The sequence below is a fragment of the Schistocerca serialis genome, chromosome 10 (assembly GCF_023864345.2).
Source record: "Schistocerca serialis cubense isolate TAMUIC-IGC-003099 chromosome 10, iqSchSeri2.2, whole genome shotgun sequence".
Lineage (NCBI taxonomy): Eukaryota > Metazoa > Arthropoda > Insecta > Orthoptera > Acrididae > Schistocerca > Schistocerca serialis.
Window position 1 is genome coordinate 195305838 of NC_064647.1, and position 24193 is coordinate 195330030.

Genomic DNA, 24193 nt, shown 5'->3' on the forward strand with positions numbered 1-24193 from the left:
CGTATTTTTAAAGTGTAAACTGCTCATCACTGATACTCTATAAAAAGTAACTATACTATATAGTGTAATAGCAGAAAAAATATTAAGGCTGAGAAATTAATCTTTCTTTGGGAAACTACTGTTCAAAAAATGAGTTTTTTTTAATTTGTGGCTGATAACTTTGAACTATTAAAATATATTAAAGAATACAATGAGCTAAGTGATAACGATGTTAATTTGTAGCCCAGTGTGTGTTGAACTAAACGCATTTTATCCGGAAGGCTTAGGACAATCCACTACTGAATAATTGTAAAAAATGTAGATACTTGCAAATACAAAAAAACACATGCAGCCTGGAACAAATACGGCTGCCATTTCAAAATAATAAACAATAAATTAAAAAAAAAAATACTTTTGTGGCTACTAAACATTGCGGAATGCATCCAGCAAATATAAATTTTTTCTGAGATGGTCAAGTAACCAATACCAACTATTTTTTTCTTGGACCACTTGATATGTATTGACCCTATAATGTCGTCCTCTACCATTCTTTTTCAACTTCTTACTGGAGTGCCTCCTCCTGTGCTTGTGGTATTCTGTAGGGTTGCAAACATATCAAACTATGTTCCACTTTCGCTGGCAGTTTAAGTTTTTGCCTTATACTATCTGGACAATTTGTCTCCTGGCAATAGGAAAACTTCCCTGTACAATTACTAACTCAAATAGTCTCCTTGAGGATACTTATTCTCACTTTCAATTATGGCTCATTTTTACTGACATGCTTCACTCTGAACAATTTTCGCAACAGTGCCCGTTCTTGAACTGCTTCAACTACTAACTGTGGGCATTCTACTGACACACATCTGCAGTGTTCAGCACAATTCTTAAGGCATTCTACCAATTCTACTTTTACTAATGCCTCATATGGATATATATTCTTTGTGATCTCATTTCGGAATGATAGACTCTCTCATTCTGTTAGCCTCTAGTTTTATTCGGCACACCTGGTCTTCTCATGGTACTGTTGTTAGTGTTGAAAGAATTTGCTTACACTCCTTTTGCTTATCTCTGGCAATCCCTGTTGCCTGCCTCTGCTGTATTTCGACAGTTAATGACTTTCTGTCCATACTCACTCTCACCTTTCCATGTGTTTCTTACTTTGCACTTAATCCTTTCTCAAAAGGGCCTTCTCTTTCTGTTGAAGTTACTCTGTCTTCATCTCTTGATGCACCTTTTGCTTTTTCCTTGAAAAAGTCTTAGCCCACCAGCCTGTTAAATAGAAGAACTACACCTTCTTCAATCACGAGGAAGCAATGCCTCACTTGGATTCCACTTCTCATTCATAATCAAAAGGTTAGTGTTCTCTGTCCTTGCAGTCATATTAGTGATTCCCCAAATCCTAATACACTTGGCTGCTTTACATCATCTGTAATTTCTCAAACTAGGCTTCTCTGCACTCCACTATCCACGAGAAACCTCAGGCGATTATTAATGCCTTCCTGACAGTCCAGTTGTGTAAACTCATTTTTGTTTTCACAGTCAACTGTTAATATCTTTCCAGGTAACTGCTTTCTAACGCTCTTACTTAGTTTTCCTGGCTTTCACTTTCCCTATGCGCAGTCTGTGCAGGGAAAGCGCACTCTGTGCAGTCTCTCACATAATGACCAATTCATTTGCATTTAAAGCATGTTATGGATTTAGGCTGCACACACAGGCTTCTATGACTTAGCTATTTACATTGTGATCATCTGACTATTCAAGATGTTTTCATTTCCCGGCATTTTACTGATACAACCAGCCTAACTTTTCCTATTCTTTTAGCTGTGCGACAGTCTCATGTGATATGGCATGGCTTCCTGCAACTGAAGCACTCTGTGGGCTCCTTTACGTTTCGCGGCACTGTACCACTGCCTTGGGTGATCATCTGTTCTCTGACCAAGGCTATCAGCCTCTCCACTATCATAGTGATGTCTGTAACCTCTGCTAACATTAACTGCTCACCACACGCTCACACTGTGGTCTTTTTCCTGTCTTCTAACTCTCCTTCTTGCATGGTACTTCTGATAGCTTCCCTGAAGTTGCATTACATTGTGCCCAACCTTGAGCCCCACTGTTCTATGCTTTCCCCACATTCTTCCCCACTTGCAAACATCTGACCAGCAAGGAAGTAAAGCGTCCTTTTGCTGGCATATTTAACTACTAACATGGCATGCACGTCTCACCGAGTAATTTTCGAGCCTATAACCAGCTACCTGCTGCAAGCTGAATCCACTATCTTAGTTTTAACAAATTTCAAAGGCGTATCGCATTGCTCTGAGGCAATAAATTCAAACACAAATCGCAATTTGCTCAATAACATAAAATGCCTGAAAAGTAGTGAAGCAAGTTTCAACTATAATTTAAAATCATTTCTCCTGGACAACTCCTCCTATCAATTAACATTCAGTTAATGCAGATGAGTAGGAAAAAAACCTGCAACATTTGGACACAGCATTAGTAGTGTCCTGCTTAACACAGTCATGTCACTTCAATACCTGGCTGTAATGTTAAAAAGCAATATGAAATGTAACGAGCATGCGAGGATTGGGGCAGGAAGGGCTAATGGTCAACTACGGTTTATTGGCAGAATTCTACAAAAGTGTGGTTCATTTGTACGGAAGACTGCATATAGGACATTAGTGTGACCTATTCTTGAGTTCAGCTCAAGTGTTTAGGATCTGTACCAGGATGGATTAAAGGAAGATATCAAAGCAATCCAAAGGCAGACTGCTAGATTTGTTACCGTCAGGTTCGAACAACATGCCAGTGTTGCAGAGATGCTTCGGGAACTCAAACGGAAATCCCTATAGGTAAGGCAATGTTCTTTACGAGAAACACAGTTGAGAATACTTGGAGAACTGGCATTTGAAGCTGACTGCTGAACACTTGATTCCAACATACACTCCGCATAAGGACCATGAAGATAAGATATGAGAAATTAGGCATATACACAGATCATATATGGGACATGTAACTAACTAATGAACATTCAACAATAAACAAAGGGCTCTGTACAAAATACAGTAACTAAAGGGCTCGGTGGAAAAAAAATGCTAATCCTCCATTTAGTGAAGTTTACTCTGCCTACGTTACCTGTTGTACTTTCAAATGCACCAGATGCTGATAATGCGTAGCTCCATATATATAGCTAAAAAGAGCGTTCATATTTTTGAATAGCAAGCATCAACCTGAAATTCATTCTTATGGATTAGCACTTTCTTTTACTGACCTCCTCAGTTATTACATGGGGTGAAATGAAAATGATTTGAGTGCAAACACATATGCTATTTTCATTCTCGGAATTATTTACAGGTAAGATACAAAATAAAGAAAATCAGCAGCTTTTAATATATACTTACAATCTATCAGTTTCGCTGTCCCATGGCTTCTTTGGATACCATGGTGAATATTCAAAATTGTAATTTTCAAGTAAGTCATTCTGTGTCCTTACTGGTGGCCATTTAGGTCTGTAAATATATTAAAGTGTGTTACTGACAACAAACTGTGAGACATTGGAAGAGTATTCTTCCTATAGTGAAGAACATTGTCATATTTACATTCTCAACAAACAGTTAACAATGAATCAAAAGCCCTGTATACTTTCCCTGAAAAATTTCATATTCAGAATAGTGATTAACTTAAAATACCAAGACAGGTGAAATTAAAGAACTGGTTAGTTTGTGAAGTTAACACATTTTAGATTTCTGCACTTTTAACAACAAAATATATCGACAGGTAGAGGGTATAGCTACAGGCAACAGTCTGGCTGGCATTACTGCATTTTCTGAAATGTGTACCATATCCTAAAAACCAATTTACTTAAAAAAGCAAAAAGAACAAGTCCCAAAACTATCATGATATAACCATTTTGCAAGTCAAAAGTAAACATACATAGCGCGACATATGTGACAACTGAATGGTCTCTATGCAAAACAAATTTAAAACTTGCATTCAATGTAAAATTGTCGGGAAAGTTAGTATAAATCAATTTCAAAATTTTTAACAAACAGACGAGAAAACAGCCTAATAAAAATGTGTAATAAACTGAAGGGAAACACAAGAGATTGGAATGTATACAATAAATAATGAACGGTACTGGGTGCAAGTGTTACTCTTAGATGAAAAGGTTGGCACAGGAGAGCAAGCTGAGGTGATAAAAAAAAATACCCAGAAATTTTTTACTTTCGACCTGGAAATGACATAAAAGTTCTTCACAGGCAACAATACGATGATCTCTCTTAATTCAGCAGACAACCAACATCGCATCTGTCTTGGAGACACTTCATTGAATTGCAGTATGTCATGGGCAATCTTGTGTGCTGAACCAACACAAATATTCAAAACAGTGGCTACTTCATTTGCAGTAAGGCACCTGTTTCCGTCACAAGCTCTTTAACTGCAATAATGTTTCTGTTCATCATTATGTCATGTGTCTGGGTCAGAAGTTTTTAAACTTCCTGTAGCACTTGCACACTTTTTTGCAGGGGCACACATAAACCCTCATGCTGTGCTTTCATCCTGTGATGCATTCCCACAGGTTTAACAGCTGCACTTCTAAAGTAATGTATCATAGATCATTGCTCCACTGCAATGCAAGGTGAGAATGGGACGGCCATCTTTGCACTGACAACTTTTCTGCACTGCAACAATGTTCTGTCAACTTTGATGATTTGTCCAAACAGAAGGATCACACCAGCCAAATGATAAAGCAATAGTACAAGTTCTAGTAATTTTATTGCAATTTTAACATTTTCATTTGAATCACCCTTGTATTTTGATGCAATTTATTAACGTTTGCTTACACTTCCATCGGAACCACAGATCTAGAAGTGTCCAACCACATATGCTGACAACTGGTCCAAAAGAACTTACTGTCTCTTGATTTTGAATTATTACAGTTAAATACAACACTCATCACATGCTTTGGACACATCCTTAGAATGGACCAGTGGAGGTTGACACGTTACATAATAGAGTTTGTTGTGTACAAGAGAACCATGGTACACTGGATCCAGTGGAGAGGGGTCTGAAAGAAATGGTATTACAAGAAGCATGTTTACAACACGTGATTTTCAAATCGAAAATTCAGGGTGCCATATGTTTCCAGACAAAATAAGTTGAGGATGAAAATATCATGGACAGAAGTGTGAAGAAGGTTACAAAATATACGAATGACACACCAGATTACCAGATTCAACAAAATACTGCCTGACATCTAACAGCTCAGAGTCACCATAAATTCACACTTGCTCCGTGTAAAGTTGCACATGGAGTCATACAAGTGACTATGTTGTTGTTGTTGTTGTTGTCTTCAGTCCAGAGACTGGTTTGATGCAGCTCTCCATGCTACCCTATCCTGTGTAAGGTTCTTCACCTCCCAGTACCTACTGCAACCTACATCCTTCTGAATCTGTTTAGTGTATTCATCTCTTGGTCTCCCTCCACAATTTTTACCCTCCACGCTGCCCTGCAATACTGGGGACATAAGTGAATGTTCAATTAAAATTTCAACGAAATCTGTGATGATCAAGCAGGGAGGCGAAGGTTAGTTGCTGACATGAAATGATCCACCTGATTTCGATATATATTTACTACTCAACTTGGAGATATGAAAATTTGTGCCGGATGGGGACTCAAATCCAGATTTCTCCCTTATCACCAGCAGTCATCTTAACCACTTCAGCTACCAGTGCATGCATTGCATGCATGCACAGGTAGTAGGTCTCTACATCATACAGCTGATGTCAAGGAATTCTCCACTAGCAAATTAATTTCCAAACAAAAATGTGTCTGTGTGTGCGCCATAAATAAGAAGTTACGGAAAAAGAAATAAAACACCTTTGGCAAAAGACTACAGATTCACATGTATACTGCAGAGTTATTTAAAATCTAATAGTTTCAATCTGTGGCTGAGGGTTATTTTTCTGTCTGTCAACAAGTGGTTATGAAAGGACAGTGAACTAATTGGTCATATTAGAGGGTCTGAAACATTTACATCGTACTTCTTATAAAGTATTATGTTTTGTCAGGGTTGTACTGAAATATGATATTTATAAAATTAAGTTTTATAAAGAGAAAAACTTTTAAATGAAGACAAATGTGTTTATTTAATTAATAAATAACTTAATAAAAGAAGAAGAAGAATGGGAGTCTTATAATTGAGGCACTGACAGCAATGTTGATGACAGCAGGTAAGATTAATTTGAAGACAGGTAAGGTTGGGGTGCAACTCAGAGCAGATGATGGCTCCCCACGGCTCACCTGCACTGACACACACCTTAAACTTCAGTGGGTCTACGGACTTCGTAGTTTGTACTGTGAACACCAAGTGTTGTTAGTGGCTGGCACTGATGAAACATTCATTACTGCTGAAAACTTTATTACTGTCACGTTACAGTCATTAACTGACTTGCGCGTACTCCTTAGTGCACTATGAATACCGAATTTCACTTTGAGATCCTGTTTTATATGTTTGATTGTCATACAAATTGGCTGTGAAAGAAATTTAAAACCATAATATCATGTGTTTACTTATGTATTTGAAAATAATAAATATCTTTCAATTACTTTCCCTCAAGAAACAGAACTGAGTTGGAGTTCCATCTGCATATTCAGTTTCGACACTCAATAGCAAAAATTGTGTGTTAAAGACAGAAACTCCAAAAAAATGTTACAAATTTCCAACTATAGTTTCCCACAAATAACTAATAACTTCTGGAAAAAAACACACATTTCAGCCACCCTGCAGGTACCAGCAGGCACCTACGAGACCAGCACTGTAAGTGCTGAGCTTCGCAGCTATCCTTGTACTGTTTGAGAGGCTAAGACACTGTGCTTAGGTCTTTCTCCTGCTTTCATTCTATAGTCATCAATTATACTAACACAAGAACACCACACAATCACTTGTCACAGCCACCCACCTGATGCAAAAATACTTTCGGGTGGAAACTACCACCAGCAATTACCTTCCATGCCATGAAATTCCTACTCCACATCAACTGTCAAATGAATTAGTATAGGTCTAATGTGTAACGTGTAATCTCTGATATTGGGGAGATTCATACGGTAGGTGAATAATGCATTCTGAAAAAGAACTAGACTTACTTCTCTGATTCAGGTGTGGATGCTGTGAAAGAGCCATCAGTTTGCACTTTCTCTTCTTTTGGTTTTGTTTGTCCACTGACTGAATGCTGTAAAAAAATACTAACTGTTAGTTTTAAATGGTTTATACAGAACCTTAAATATTTTAACTTTTACAGACAGGAAGTGCAGCATCTATTTCATAACAAATAGCTGTAACACACAGTGTGTCCCAGGAGGAATGGTCAATATTCAGGGGTATGACAAAAACGATCATTTGAACCAAGGAAGTCTGGTCAACATGGGCTCTAAAACATGTATCTTAAAGAGTTATGAGCACTTCTTATCGCTCTTAAGGTTTGCATTTTAGTGCCCATGTTTACAAGACTTCTTTCGTTGAATGACCATTCACGTCATATCCCTGAATCCCAGACTGTGGCTGTGTTTTTCGATTTGGAGAAAGCCTACAATACCTGCTGGAGGACTGGTATCCTCTGCACTCTCTACACGTGGGGCTTCCATGGCTGCATGCCTCGTTTCGATGAGGAATGCATGGAGGAGGGAAGCTGCAAGCAGTTGTTTTGCTTGTGAATCAGAAGTAGTCTCTACGAACAAAGTGCCATTTCGTGAACAAGAGCAGGATTTCACAGGGCTGGCCATACCTTTGTGAATACAAACGGATTTACCGTAGCAACCGACACCATCTTCAGTACATGAAACCACGAGGAACCGTGGTGCAGCTGGAAGGGTATTTGAATCTTTAGCCTCATTACGCTTATGTTTAGTACACATTGATTCTGAAGAAGATGATAGGCTCATTGCAAGAAATCCCCCAAGATTGCCTGCATCTCCGATGGTGCACTCCTTCCCACTGCGGGGCCCCCCCTCAGGAGGAGGCACACGCACCTTAGGTGATTGTTCACACCTCAGATCACACCTCCCAATCATCTGACAGAGGGACCAATCAGCAATTTAGGAAGGTAGCAGCTCAGGCAATCACTGTCCCTGGACTTGGCCTTTACCAGGGGTATGTGCAAACCCTACCTGTTAACCTGGGGCTGAGAATAACATGTTACCCAGTAAACTGTTATATGTCAGATGCATGGGCTGGCCTTCAGGAGCGCACAGGGAGCAAGAAGAAAAAGAGGAACCTCAAACGCCAAAGCGAAGGAAGAATAGAAGAAGGGGAATGAAAAAAGAACGAAGGAATAAAGGACAGTGGAGAGATTGTTCTAATATCAGTGACTGAATATGCAGTAGGCATTTGCACGTGTTTCCCCAGAGAGGGGAAAGAATATCAAGAGGACAGATACGTAGCACAGAAGGGAAGAGCTCCTGGTGTGTGTGTTTGTGTGTGTGTGTGTGTGTGTGTGTGTGTGTGAGAGAGAGAGAGAGAGAGAGAGAGAGAGAGAGAGAGAGAGAGAGAGAGAGAGAGAGATTGTTCTTAGTAATAAAGGCAATGGAAGATTTGTGAAGGTTTAAGTGAAAACATTTACTAACTTTTCAAAATAGGGAGTGGGCATATTATCCCATCCCTTATTTTAAATGGTGTATTATACATTCTAGCACTAAATCTTTAAAAAGTATTTTTTATAAATGCCCAGATTTTGGGCATTTAAAACTGCTTTTGCAAATTCCCCGGGCAAATGCTCATTTATAAATGCCCGGTCCACATCACTACTCATACCCTGTCTCCTGTGTAGAAAATACAGAATCTGGCATTAATCGTCCACTTGACTGTGAGTGGCGTGTCAATAGTAGATCTAGGTGTGCCGAACATAGTGGATGCGCACTATGGAGGACACAGGATGTTGTACTGATCCCCCCTAACCAACAAGCTTGAGGTGCTATCTTTCACTGAAACTGAGCCAGTGGGACTGACTTCTCCAGTTTCAGGGAAACATGTTTTGTCCGGTGTCAGGAGGCGGCAAACCCAAAAGGGTAGGGATTCATTAATCGTCGGCAGTTCAAACGACGGTGAATTATGGTCCCCCTTAGTGAAATGATAGCAAGACACAGGAAATGACACCAGGTGCACCCATTGTGTGCACCAGGGGGCCTCATTCAACATGTTTAAGAGGCAATGATGGAACAGGGTGCAATGAACTGCAGTTTGTGGTGCACATTGAAACAAATGATGTTTGTCATCTGGGCTTCGAGGTCATTCTTGGGTCATTCCAGTGACTGGCAGAGCAGGTTGAGAAGACCAGCCTAGCGTGTGGCATTTCAACAAAGTTCACAATTTGCAAGATTGACCAGAACTGATTGTGGCCCTCTGGTTCCGAGTCGAGTGGAATGACTGAACCAAAGACTTCGAAAGTTCTGTGACAAGCTAGGCTGCAAATTTCTAGACTTGTGCCACAGGGTTGAAAACTGTACAGTCCCCCTAAACAGGTCAGGTGTGAACTTCATATCAGAGGCTGTTACTCATGTAGCTGACAGTGTGTTGGGTCCACATGAGTTTTTTTTTTTTTTTTTTTTTAATTAGGTGATTCTCCATCCAATCTAGATAACAATAGCTGTAGGAAACCTACAAATATCAGTGTAAGATCAAAGGAAATGCCATCCACAGGCGAGAGTATTACGATCCTAGCAGTAAACTGTTGAAGCATTCAAAACAAAGTGCCAGTGTTTGAAGTGCTCATGAAAAGCAGTGAAGCTCACATAATACTAGGTACAGAAAGCTGGTTGAAATCTGAAATTTATAGCAGTGAGATTTTTGGGGAAAATTTAAGAGTATATCAAAAGGATAGGCAAATGGGGAATGGAGGTGGTGTATTTGTCACGGCAGACAAGAAACTCAAACTACCAAGGTAGAAATTAAAGCTGCATGTGACATAGTTTGGAGAAGATTCAGTATCAGGGATGGGCATAAAATAACAACTGGATGCCTCTTTTGTCCACCAGGCTCATCTCTTTATGTTACCAAAAACGTTAAAGAAAACCTCAGTTCACTTGTACACAAGTTCCCCAATTGTACTGTAATCATCGGTGGAGACTTTAATCGTCCAACAATAAATTGGGAAAATGACCATTTTGGTAGCTGTGGGTATGATAAAGACATCGAGCAAAACTGTAGTAAATGCCTTCTCTGAAAGCTACATAGAACAGATAGTTAGGAACTGCACCCATGATGGAAGCATATTGGAGCTAGTGCCACCAAATAGCCCTGACGTCTGCGGATGACCACATCGAAACTGGAATCAGTGACCATGATGCGGTTGTGGCAACAATGATTACTGAAGAACAAAGGGACAACTAAAATAAGCAGAAAGATATATAAACTGTACTGTAATCATCGGTGGAGACTTTAATCGTCCAACAATAAATTGGGAAAATGACCATTTTGGTAGCTGTGGGTATGATAAAGACATCGAGCAAAACTGTAGTAAATGCCTTCTCTGAAAGCTACATAGAACAGATAGTTAGGAACTGCACCCATGATGGAAGCATATTGGAGCTAGTGCCACCAAATAGCCCTGACGTCTGCGGATGACCACATCGAAACTGGAATCAGTGACCATGATGCGGTTGTGGCAACAATGATTACTGAAGAACAAAGGGACAACTAAAATAAGCAGAAAGATATATAAACTCAGTAAACTAGATAAAAAAACTGGTAGTGTCATTTCTCAATAAGACACACGAGATTTCAGAACAGGGAAGGAGCATGTAGAGGAACCATGGCTCAAGTTTAAAAGAATAGTTGACCACACACTGTACCCAGTAAACCAGTCCATAATGAGAGGGAACTTCCATGGTACACAGTCACTGCAAAGAAACGGCTAAAAAAACAGATTATACTGTATAATATAGATAGAGAGATAATATAGATAGATAGAGAGACGCTGAATGAAACACGTTTGGCTGTCAAGAGAGCAATATATAATCCCCTCAATGACTACCGTAGCAGAATATTGTCACAGAATCCAAAGAAATTCTGATCATATGTAAAGGTTGTTAGTAGCACCAGAGTTAATGTCCAGTCCCTAGCGAATAAGACAAGAACTGAAACTGAGGACAGTAAAGCAAAAGCTGATATGCTTAACTCTATTTTCAAATGCTCCTTTAGCAAGGAAAACCCAGGAGAATTGCCCCAATTTAATCCTCGTACCACTGAAAAGATGATGGAAAAGTATTAGTGTCAGTGGCATTGAGAAACAGCTGAAATCGTTAAAACTGAACAAAGCTTCACAGCGTAATGGAATCCAACAGATTCTATACTGAGTTGGCAGCTGAGTTAGCCCCTCTTCTAATTAAAATATATGTTACATCCCTCAAACAAAATCCTGTGCCCAGTTCATGGAAAAAGGCACAGGTCACACCCATCTACAAGAAGGGTAGCACAAGTGATTCACAAAACTACCATCCAATATCCTTGACACTGATTTGTTGTAGAATCTTAGAACATACTCTTGATCTCAAACATAATGAGGTAACTTGAACAGAATGACATCCTCAATGCCAAAAACACTGATCATGTGAAACCCAACTCGTACTTCTCTCATATGACATACTGAAAGTTTTGGATCAAGGGAATCAGGAAGATGATGTATTTCTTATTTTCCAAAAACCATTTGACTCAGTACCACACAAACACTTCTTGTCAAAAGTACAATCATATGGAGTATCAAGTGAAATTTATGGCTGGATTGAGGACTTCTTGGTAGGACGGACAAAACATGTTAGGCTGGATGCAGAGTCATCGTCAGATGTAGAAGTTACTTTGTGTGTGCACCAGGGATGTGTGTTGGGGGCTCTTGCTGTTCATGTTGTACATTAATGAACTTGTAGAGAATATTAATAGTAACCTCAGACTTTCTGCAGAGCGTGCAGTTATCTATAATGAAGTACTACATGAGAGAAGCTGCATAAATATTCTGTCACATCTTGATAAGATTTCAAAGTGGTGCAGAGATGGGCAACTTGCTTTAAATGTTCAGAAACGTAAAATTTTGCATTTCACATAGGCCAAACTCGTGCAAATACCTGCGTGTAACACTTTGTCAGGATGTGAAATGGAAAGATCACAAAGGTTCATTCATGGATAAAGCAGGTGGTAGACTTCAGTTTATTGGTAGAGTGCTGGGGAAGTGCAATCAGTCTACAAATGAGACTGCTTACAGATCACTCATGCAACAGTTCTAGAATATTGCTCAAGTGTGTGGGACCCATACCAGATAGGGCTAACAAGGGATACTGGATGTGTACAGAGAAGAATAGTCACAGGTTTGTTTACTCCATGGGAGAGTGTCAAAGAGATAATGAAGGAACTGAACTGGAAGATTCTTCAGGATAGGTGTAATCTACCCTGAGAAAGTCTATTAACAAAGTTTCAAGAATCAGCTGTAAATCTATGAGTATACTAGAACCCCATCTGTATCACTCACAAAGGGATCGCGAGGATAAGATTAGAATAATTACTGCAGGCACTGGGACATTCAATCATTCCTCCTGTGCTCCATACATGAATGGAACAAGAATAAACCCTAACAACTGGTACAAAGGGACATACCCTACGCCGTATACCTCACAGTTATTTGCAAAGTACAGATGTAGATGTGGAAACATGAATCCAAAGCCTGCCATACTCTGAAGTCAGTTCAAGCTGCATACACAGGATCACCCGATTAGTCTGTTGGTCAATGGGATAGGCAGCATCCATCACACAGTTGCTAGGTGTCTTCATTATAAAATTAAGGATTTGTTTGAATAGGAACATAACTTTTTTGTTTAAAATAGTAAAGATTTAATCAACAAAATTCAATGATGCAGTGCATAGCTGACACTAGGTCGATTTCGTCTGATATTTTAGTTCCCATTCCTGAATTGATACAACTATAGTTCTAATAGAGAAGAATCTGCTACAACAAATAAAAATGTATACAGTTTGGACTGGTGAACTAACCAGTTTACTTAAAGTTGTTCTTCAATGTAATTACCTCACGTTCAAGAGCAACATGAACAAAATGTTTAAATATTGATTCAGAACAACATCAAAAAATTAGATTTTATGCATGGTATGTTGTTGATATTATCGTTGGGTTTTACGATAATGATCATGAGTTAGAGCTCCTTTTCAGTACTTTCAATGACTTCCATGAGTAAATCTGCTTCACAAAAGAAGTTCAAAATTAAGAACATGAAATCAATTTATTCGATTTAACAATTTTTGAACAGGAAATGATCATATTAGTTTTAATATCTTCCACGACGAAACATGTTCGGGCAATGTCATCCCAGCTGACCTCGCTCATCCAAAAGCACATATACTAAATTTCTTTTTTCCCCCCATGCACTGTAAGGTAAACACTCCTTTATTGACTGCCAATCACCAATATGAACTAAACGTGATTAAACCGACATCTTTCAAAAATAAGGATGCTACTAAATTCATATTTATTTCATTCTTAGGAAATGTTTCATATGAGATTAAACATCATCTACTGAAAAATTATAACTGTAGTGTTTCCTTCTTTAGAGACAAGAATTTAAAGAAAAAGCTTCTGAGTAAAGTGGAAAATACTTGTGATTGTTTTCCAAATCAGGAATCTATAAACTGACCTGTAATGACTACCCATGCTGTTACTTCAGTCAACAGGCAGAGCTGTGAAGACGAGATGCAAGAAGCATCTGTTACATAAAAAAGGAGTGAATGTACATAATTCTACAGTTGCTGAACACTTACCGACTACTAGTCATACCCTGAAAAATTTTGAAGAGACAGTTATTTTGTACAGAAAAGTCAAAATGGGCAAATTGGATCTTTGGGAAGAACTTGAGACCTTTCAACACCCATAGCTCAAGGACAGAAATTTACTGAATGACCTGCTGCATCTTGTTTGCAGACAGTTTTTTTAAGGCTTCAAACCTATATTGTGCATAAAATCTTCGTGTGTTTGCCAATAGCCTTTACAAGCTGCCCAAACCTCAAAATTCTAATATACATTATTTGTTCACATGTGTTTCTTTCCCCCATTTTATATTTTGTGGAGATACTGATTTTACCCACTCTTGTTACTCTACATTTTTCACTTTACAATGACCCATGCATGCATCTCTCGTCACATACATTTATCACAGCATGTTTACATGTTAACTTTATTGCTATATGTATGATTATGTGTTTGTGGCCTTATAATAGTTTTAATGTAAGTTAGAATACTTTACTTTACAATTGCATCCTCCAACATTCTTTATTTTTTACTGTACTCACACTCCTCCCTCCACTTTCCTCAATGCATTTCCACTTAAGGGGAGTTGGAACAGTAAAATTTTTTTTTCACATTTTTGGATTTTTATTTCATTATAAAATTTGCAGTTTCCTGAATAAAATGATATCTATATCACTTATAAACTCACATGGGAAGCATTTTATTTTAATTTTTAAATATAATCTACACCGGTTGAAAATGTTAAAATTTTTAGGTGTGTTACTTCAAGATCTAATAAAATTGGCAATTTTTTATATAGAAGGTTGTGGATTGCTGTGTTATAAAGGTTAAATTATGTGTTTGTATTGGTAGCACTGTCAAAAACAGTATCGTATTGTTTGATAGTATAAACTCGACGCGCAGGTCGCCGAAGTGGCGTCAAATCGAAAGACCTGCACCAGGCGAACGGTCTACCCGACGGGAGGCCCTAGCCACACGACATTTCATTTATAGTATAAACATGCATTGTATGTAAAAGTGCTAAAGTTTTCCAGAGGAAAAATGACGAACAGATTGGTAAATTTCTCAAAAAGTACAGTATGATGCCAAAATGAAGTGTTTTTATGAAACATGGGTTTCACGGTAATAGATATTCGAATAAAGGGAAACACTGTGTTCAACATATGGGGTGTGAAGTTACGGACAATGAAATAGAGGCAAACTCGTCATTATCTAGAGAAACACCCATTAGTGCTTCAAAGATTAAAATCATTGTGATACACAGTTTTCTCAAAACGAAAGTGATGTAAATGGTACATTAGGCTATATCCTGATAGATTTTCACATCCTAACAAGGGTGTAAAGTGAATGTGTTGTAGTGGCCCCAGAATTTTACGAAAGTCTGGAGACACTTGTTTTCCAGCCGTTTCGAACACGCGTTATTTTAAAGCAGGGCGTAAGGATGAGCATGAGATACTGCACCCATTTATTGTTTGTGCAGGTAAAACTGGAAGGGAGATAATTTGACGGCACCGGCAAGTGATCAGCGCGACCTGCCAAGAATAAGCAAATACGGCCCGGAAGCTCCGTGGCGGGCTGCAAAGAGTAATGTAGCATTGTATTGTTAAAAAACAAATGGAGAGACTCGAAATAGTGACTGTTTATTAGACATTGAACTGCTTTTGAGAGTACGTGGACTGGACGTGGATAGTCAGCCACGATGAAAGCTTATGTATTAATTGTGTTCAAAAATGTGTAATTAATTGATTCTGGGTGCCTGGTAATGTGTGGGCTTATGTTATAAAGTTTAGTTGTTTCTCTTGTACAAAGTGGAAATTAATATGTTCTGGTGCATTGAATGATATTCCAAGAGTAGCATATTTTTTTAAAAAAAGAAGAGAGAGAGCGAGAGAGTGAAAATTTCCCCTTCCTAGTAGTGAAATCTTCGGAGAAACATTCGGTGCTAGCAGAAGACATCGGTGCTGCAAGAAAGCAGAACCAGCATTCTTCAACAAGTAAGTCCACGAAAAAGTTTAAGCTGTATAGAGAGAGCTTAATATTACACCGGGCCACCGCAAGAACGTGGCGACTGTGACAGGACCTGAGAAAGAAGGGGAAATATTAAAGAAGAAGCTAAGGACAGAGAGAGAGAGACAGAGAGAGAGAGAGAGAGAGAGAGAGAGAGAGAGAGAGAGTTGGGAGTTGCCATAGCAACCGACAACAGCAAGGCTGAAGAGCGATTCAACGATACTTATCCAGAAATATCATGTTGATAAATGGTGAAATGATTAAGGGAATCAAGAAAATCGCACAACGCTGCAGTTAGTCTCAAATCGCCAATGCCGCCGTCTACAAACACTGACGCCGCCGTACACCAACGCCGACGTTGCATCACACCAACGAAGACGCAGCCGTCCACAAAAGCCAACGCTGTTGTCCACCTACGCCGGCGCCGCTGTCCATCGACGCTGACGCCGCCGTACACCGACGCCAGGTGAGATACTACTGACCTTTGATTGTTTGTGAAGTGTGGGGGGTTGTGGAAATAAGCGAGTGTACTTTTAATGATGACTAGATTAAAGGCAAAACAAAACACAATGGAAAAAGAACATCAATCCATGGAGTCTGTTGGGGCTATGGGAACTGAAAAATTGGGGCCAGATTTAGGCGAATTAATGAGGTTTATAAAAGCACAGTTTGAATCACAGAACACAAAACAGGATGAACTGAAGGCAGAATTAAACTCTAAGTTAGATTTGCAAAACACAAAACTAGAGGCTCCAGTTAATACCCTAAGTAATCAGATGTAATAATGGAAAAAAAAAATTGAAGAAAGAATTGTCCGATTCCCCGAGTGAACAGACAAATATTTTATTTAAGGATTTAGAACAAAGAAATGAAGCTCATCTAAAAGGGTTAGTTCAAAAATTAGAATATGACGTAGACTGTAAATGTAGTAATTTGGAAACACAATTAACGAAAAATACGACTCTTTGAAAAATAAATGTATGTAATGTTACATTTGATGTGGTCGAACGAGAATTAACTACACTAAAAACCAATGTCCAGAAACAAGATAAGTTGCTCCCCCTAGTACAGGCGCAAATTTCAGGGGTCAAATCACGGGTGGAAACCGTAGAACAGAACTTCAAAGAAAAGTTAATGACTGCAGAGCTTATAAATTTGAATAGCTTAGAAAAACAAGTAGAAGAATTAATAGGATGAAAGGTTGAAGAGAAACTAAGTGTTGATATCTCTTCGCCTATAGTAACTTCCGATTTAGATAACACCAAGAAAGACTTAGAAACTTTGAAGAAAGAATTCAAGCTTATGCAGGAGAAACTAGAGAAACACAGTTTCCCAAAACATTATATTAAATAAGGACATGATAACTGATTTGCAATGGGGATCAAATTCAGGCTTGTCGAGACAGTTTCCTAAATTCAAACCAGACGGGGAGGTAGACCCCACCCATTTCTTAAAATGGTGTAACCAAGCCATACCTAAAAGTTGGGAGGATGCTAAAAAATAGAGTTTCCGGTAGGTTATTTGGAGGGTGAAGCTTCAGAATGGGGCACAGTAAATATTGAAAACTTCACATCCTGGGAAGATTTTCAGAGAAAGTTTAAGGAAAAATACTGGTCTTCAAGTGCACAAAAAACCCTATATTTAGTAGATTCTGTGACAGGAGAGGAAAAGGGAATGTATAATGTTCAGGATATAAAACGATATGCACAAAACCCCCAGGGACATTGACGTTCTGTGTCAACGGGCGGTGTGACGTCCACCGGTACCCAAGCTGGGTTCAGTGATACTTCCACATTAGTTTTCCTACACTGAACTCCCTTCAAATCTTCGACTATCCTGTAATCTATTTATAGCTCTTAAGCTATCCTATCGTATTAGTATTAAAAGAGACCAATTATGACTAAACGATTGACTAATTTAAGGAGTCATAATAAACAGTAACCTCTAAGCATGAGATAAAACTAACAGGGTAACATTCTAACAGGAGATATAATATGATGGTACTGTTTAGGAAGAATGATACCTAGATGACATAAACTGAACATGTGTATGAAATATAGAGTGAAGTGACTAACTGAATAACTATGTGATTATAGTGTATATAATTTCTATTTTTATAGAACGTTTTACATTTTTTGTAAAGTGTGATGTGATTGGGGAGGGTTTATATCTAATTTTGAAAGGAGTGGGTAGCATAGGCACAAACACGACCTACACACCACGCCCTTCATACAACCCTCGCAAACAAGTGAGACTGGTTCATCATCATTTGCCGTTCCATAGGAGTTGCTAAGATCTTTTCTTTGGGGACTTCTAAGGTGACGGTGAGAATTCCATTCTGTAAGAGACGCTGAACATCATACCTCCTCCGGCTTCTTACTTAAGTACCGGCGAAGTGGGGATCCTGAGGAAGAGGGGTGGGAAGGGTTTCCTGTCTTTGGGGCTGTCTTCTCTCTTTCTTCGATCTTAGCAACCAATTCTTTTATTTCCTTTCTTACTTCTCTTAAGAGTACCAATCTATCTTTCCGTCTGTCCACATTCATATACTTCTATCGCTAAAGTCCTCCTCTTTTCCATGATTTCTATAAATCTTCAACTAAGAACCTTAGTGGGCCGAAGAATCAGGACGCACGATCACACTTCCACACTCAAACAATTAAATAGAAAGACGCAGACAAGTAATACACAGGGAGATGTAACAACCGTCACAGACAAGGGGGGAAGTAGTGCTCAGGAAGGGCTCGAGCACATGTGCAAAGTAATGACAGTTGCACATCTCAAGTGAAATGGTATAGTAAGCTTAAGCTAAAGGAACAAGGGGGGACGAAGTATATATCCGCCTGTGTTCATAGCTATAGTAGTACAAAGTAATATGAATGGAGATAAAAAGAAATAGATATTATGCCAGAGGTATCGAGTCAAATAAGTTTCTGATGAATAACATGATTGTGCAGACCGAATAGCCCAAAGAAAAGAAATAAAGTTACAACCATGGATGAAACATATTTAGTTATTAAGGCTATATAAGTGAGCTGTAAGCAATGAACAAGCGAAGAATTTAAGCAGGTAGGCTGAAGGACTCAGGAGGAGGAAAGGAGAGGTAGATAGAAATTTAACCAGGAAATTTTAAATAAAATAGTGTGCAGAGGAGTACGAAACAGGCAAGACTATCAATCATTGTTAGAGAACCCTTACGTAGATTGGAACCCAAAAGGAAAGGGTGGTATAGTGACCTGAGATTGTAGTGGAAAGTTTCTCCTGGTAAATTTGAATTCTAAAATTTTTTAAACAGAAAAGACGTGTCCTGCATGAGGAGATAAAAAAAGAGAAAACCCCCAGTGCAACTAATTTTTTTCAGACCCGGAAAACCAGTGGTTATCATTGCAACAGCTTCTAAAAACAAAAAACAAAAACAAAAACAAAAAAAGTAAAGACTCTACTCAGAATAACGCCTGAACTTTGAAACTGGCTACGGGGAGGGATTTATTTTGACTCGATCCTGGAAGCAAGAGTAGATAAATGTATTGGAAATAGCTAATACTTGCTGTACTATTAGTTTATCATACTACTATGTCTATGAAAGATATTACCAACAGCTTAATGAAATACCGGAGATGGAAGAGAGTTTTTGTACCTAATGTTTTTATGTAGCACAAAGTAACAATATAAGTGTTAAGAAAAAAAAATTATTAAAATATATGCTGTGTGCAAAATAATGAGTATTCAAGCTAAAGGGAGGGATATGTAGTACCCCCAGAATTTTACGAAAGTCTGGAGACACTTGTTTTCCAGCCATTTCGAACACGCGTTATTTTAAAGCAGGGCGTAAGGATGAGCATGAGATACTGCACCCATTTATTGTTTGTGCAGGTGAAACTGGAAGGGAGATAATTTGACGGCACCGGCAAGTGTTCAGCGCGACCTGCCAAGAATAAGCAAATATGGCCCGGAAGCTCCGTGGCCAGCTGCAAAGAGTAATGTAGCACTGTATTGTTAAAAAACAAATGGAGAGACTCGAAATAGTGACTGTTTATTAGACGTTGAACTGCTTTTGAGAGTACGTGGACTGCACGTGGATAGTCAGCCACGATAAAAGCTTATGTATTAATTGTGTTCAAAAATGTGTAACTGATTCTGGGTGCCTGGTAACGTGTGGGCTTACGTCAAAAAGTTTAGTCGTTTTTTTGTACGAAGTGGAAATAAATATGTTCTGGTGCATTGAATGATATTTCAAGAGTAGCGTATTTTTTAAAGAAGAAGAGAGAGAGAGAGAGAGCGAGAGAGTTAAAATTTCCTCTTCCTAGCAGTGAAATCTTCGGAGAAGCGTTCGGTGCTTGCAGAAGACATCGGCGCTGAAAGAAAGCAGAACCAGCATTCTTCAACAAGTAACTCCATGAAAAAGTTTAAGCTGTATAGAGAGAGCTTAACATTACACCGGGCCACTGCAGTGTGTTTTGTGAACTATGTACAGGGCCAGTTAGTTTACAAAAAGACAGTGAGGTATCAAATGGACAAGCAGGAAACTTATTACTAATTGTGCCAGTTGTAAATATACTCATTCAGTTTGGAATTCTAATAAGTGTTAAGACAATTGTTTTGAAGTAATGTTGGGTGGTTTTATGGATTGAGAGCTATTGGCAAAGGACACTCTGCAGCAGGAACAATGTGTGCCGTGACGAATATGCCACGCCCACCTTGTAGAATCGACAAGTATGCAGGATAATGTCCTGTACAAGTTTCATGTCAGTGGCTACAGTGGTTCCTGAAATACAGCGCTGCCAAGTCACTAAATTTAACATTGTTGGGCTAGGGCGTTCCAACTCCCCTTAACAGCTTTTTATGCTGCAAATGTACACCGATCTTGGCACATATGCCACCTGCCTTGTTTTCCTGATGCTCACACTCTCCATTTCCCGTCAGTCGGCAAGAGGCACATAACAAGATGTGACATTTTATTTGATAGGTTTCATTTCTGGACTAACTACTCTTACTTGTCAAGCCCTGACCATATGGGCCACTATATTTCATAATGTGCACTGACAGCATATTTTCCTTGGACTAATGTCAGTTCGTTTCATTACTTGGTGTTTTTCCAATGTGAAATTCTGTAAGTACATTCTACTTTTTATGCTTTCAGTTATATTTTATGATATATGTGACATTCCCAACCCTTTGTGGGGGTCCAGTCTCCGTATGACACTAATTTTTGAGATGGGCCATTCCATGCCAAGTGGTCTAATATCGAGAAATGTTCCCACATGACCATCATGGATTTTGATGAAATTTTGTATGAACATTCACACATGTTCTCAATGAACACTGGTCAAGTTTCAGTTTCAGAAATTCAATACTTGCAGAAATATAGTCAATTGTTTGAAACCGTAGCACAGCTTCCAATAGTGTATCCTTGAATTTTCAGCAACTTTGAGACGAGATATCTCTGTAAGTATTTGCATGAAAGAAACAAAACTTGGCCATCTTATACAACTTTTAGAGCTCTTTAAAGTAAAATATTAAGAAAAGGATTTCTGAGCAATTTTCATATAGATAATTTGAAGCAAAGTTGGGCGAAAAAATAGCTGTTTTAAAAAAATGCGAACTTTAGTTTTTTATATCTCCAAAAGTAATTGTGGGATGTACATGAAACTTTGCACACCATAACTCACCAACACAAGGTCTTAGAATATAAAATTTCTTTCTCCTATTGCTTTCCATTATTTCACAAATCTAGGGTGAAGTTGACGATTTTTCAAAAAGTGCTAAAAATGGGTATTTTTAGTCAAATTTTTCAAAAAAGTGTTTTCTCCAAACTCTTCTAAACTATGGTCATTAGAAAGAGCATATTCTAAACTATCTAGAAAAGTGGATTTGGTTTTGCAATGCAAGCATATAAGGCCCTAAAAAGTAGCATCATCAAAGAGGCGCACTGGAAGTTTGAACACATTTTTCTGGCACTCAAATTATACCTGAAACCTTTTATTATGCCTAATAAATGTTTATTAGGGCCTTGAATAATTGAAATAAAAAGATCTGGTAAACAGGCACTAAGACTGTCAGAAAAACTTGAAAACTATGAGAAGTAGCCCTTCTGCTTTTATCGTAAGTGTTCATCTGCATAAAACTCTTCTCATTTGTAAAAAAAAAAAGAGAGAGATCATAAATTTTCCAATCAATATTGCAGAGATTTTAATACCTAAGTGTTGTAACCTGTGAATTTTTGTCTTAAAGTTATTAGGGAAACATGTGAAATTGGTTTTTTTAAACATCTAAGAGTTTTAATTTTGTATTTAATCACACTTAAATGTAGCCTACTACCTTGGTAAATACGTAACCACTAGTTTCACAGAGAAAATTCACAAGATTCACTGTTTATAGAAAATATAATGGCAACAATTACTTTAACAATCAGATTGTTTTATTATTGTTAGCCTTGTTTGAACAATCAGTAGTATTTCAGTGGTGTGTTTGCAGCATAGTGAGTGGGTTCTCTTGACTGAGTGTGGCTTGTTAAGTGATTCGTAACACCATCAAAGTTCTAATTTACAAAAAATTGTTTTGATTGTGTCTTTTATAGCATATATCTCTTATTAGATTTTTTCATTGGTATTATACATTGTGTATAATTTCATTCAGTAGCAATTTGTCTGAAATTTAAGCAGATTATAATTTGCACTTAGAGGCCAAATACATTACTTAGTTACTGATTAGAGATGGATGCAGAAGGGAACAGTATACCTTCCTGCTCAATTGGGCAAGGGGATAGTGGAACAAAGTGTCATGTCACTTTCTTTGCCAAAAAAGCTGCTTTAAAATGGTTTGTGGATTTTAGTGATGAGGAAAAAGAGTTGTTGGTCCGACGTTCTGAAGTAAAGCTAGACAATACCTCTCAAGTTTGCCTACACCATGAAGCCCTGTTATTGACACAATATGAGAGGTTACAAAAAAAATGCTTCAATCCCTTTGGGAAGGTGAATCATAATGTTAAGGCAGGAATTCACACCCTTGATGCTCAAACAGCTAATAAGGCTTCTTCTATGTTTAAGCGGCAGCTTGTTAATAACATAAAGCCAGGTCAGAAAATTTGTCCGGCTTGCAGGACTACCTTAAATAAACACTTGGACGAAGCTTTATCAGCCTCATCATCACATTCTGATGAGGACTTTACACCAAAAGAAGAATTAAATAGTAGCTTACTGTCTATCGGTATTTCACCCCTGAAGGGAACAGTAAGCTACAGAGATAAGCCCCAATATGTGAAGAAGAAAATTCAAAAGGCTCAAAATGTGATTAAAAACAGAATTGTAAATGCAATGGGAGTAAACCGACAAATTGAAGATGCTAGTGAAATTAAGGAATGTGGAAATTGTGCCGACTATGCACATTTGCTGACTGAACTGAAAGCCAAGATGCAGAATGCAGTTCATAAAGAACAGATGCAAATTTTAACCTTGGCACCTGTAAGTTGGACAGTCAGACAAACAGCAGCTCAGTTTGGCGTGTCCGAAAGAATGGTGACGAATGCTCCGAAGCTTAAGGCAGAGAAGGGCATTCTGGCACTTCCCGAAAATAGGTAAAGCAGGAAATTACCAGCAGAAGTTGCTAGTGGAGTGCGAAATTTTTTTGAAGATGATGAGTATAGCAGGGTGTGCCCTGGAAAAGAAGATAGTATTTCAGTTAGACTTTTAGATAGAAAGACATACATGCAGAAAAGATTGTTACTTTGCAATTTACGGGAATTGTATGTTATCTATAAGAATATAAATGGTCCAGAAATAGGGTTCTCAAAGTTTTGTGAACTTAGACCCAAATGGTGTGTAACAGTAGGATCAGCTGGAATGTATGCAGTTTGCGTCTGTGCAATTCACCAAAATGTTAAGCTTATGCTTAGCGGAGCTGGTATACGCGAAAATTATAAGGAGATTCTCAGCATGGCAGTTTGCAGTTTGAACTCTAAACAGTGTATGCTACATCGCTGTGAAAGGTGTCCTGGGCCCGAAGCTATAGCATCTGAAATTGCCAGCTATTTCCTCAATCATGAGCCACAAGAAGTTATTGTGTTTAAGCAATGGGTACATACCGATCGGGCCACACTGGACACGAAGCAAATGGTAGTGGATGAATTTATTGAAGATGTAAAAAATAAAATATGGAGTCTGTCATGCCATCATTACATTGCCAAGCATCAAAGCTTGCATCTTAAAGGCCTTAAATGTCATCTGAAAGATGAAAAGCTTGTTGTCCTAATGGATTTTTCAGAAAATTATTCTTTTATCATTCAGGATGCTGTGCAAGGCTTCCACTGGGACAATAGTCAAGCAACAATTCATCCATTTGTTATCTACTTTCGTCAAAATGAGAAAGTAGAATCTTTAAGTTTTTGCATTATCAGTGATTGTTTGCGGCATGACACTATT

General features: G+C 38.4%; 1 protein-coding gene across 2 annotated transcripts in view; it reads right to left on the reverse strand.

Moving 5' to 3' along the window:
- Positions 1–24193, reverse strand: part of LOC126425186 (uncharacterized) — a 75827-nt gene that overhangs the window by 41726 nt on the left and 9908 nt on the right. For both annotated transcript variants that reach the window (XM_050088140.1, XM_050088141.1), the window contains 2 exons: positions 7123–7208; positions 3378–3485 (listed from right to left, as the gene is read on the reverse strand). In XM_050088140.1, coding sequence (XP_049944097.1) covers positions 3378–3485; positions 7123–7208 — 194 coding nt within the window. The remainder of the gene's footprint in view (positions 1–3377; positions 3486–7122; positions 7209–24193) is intronic.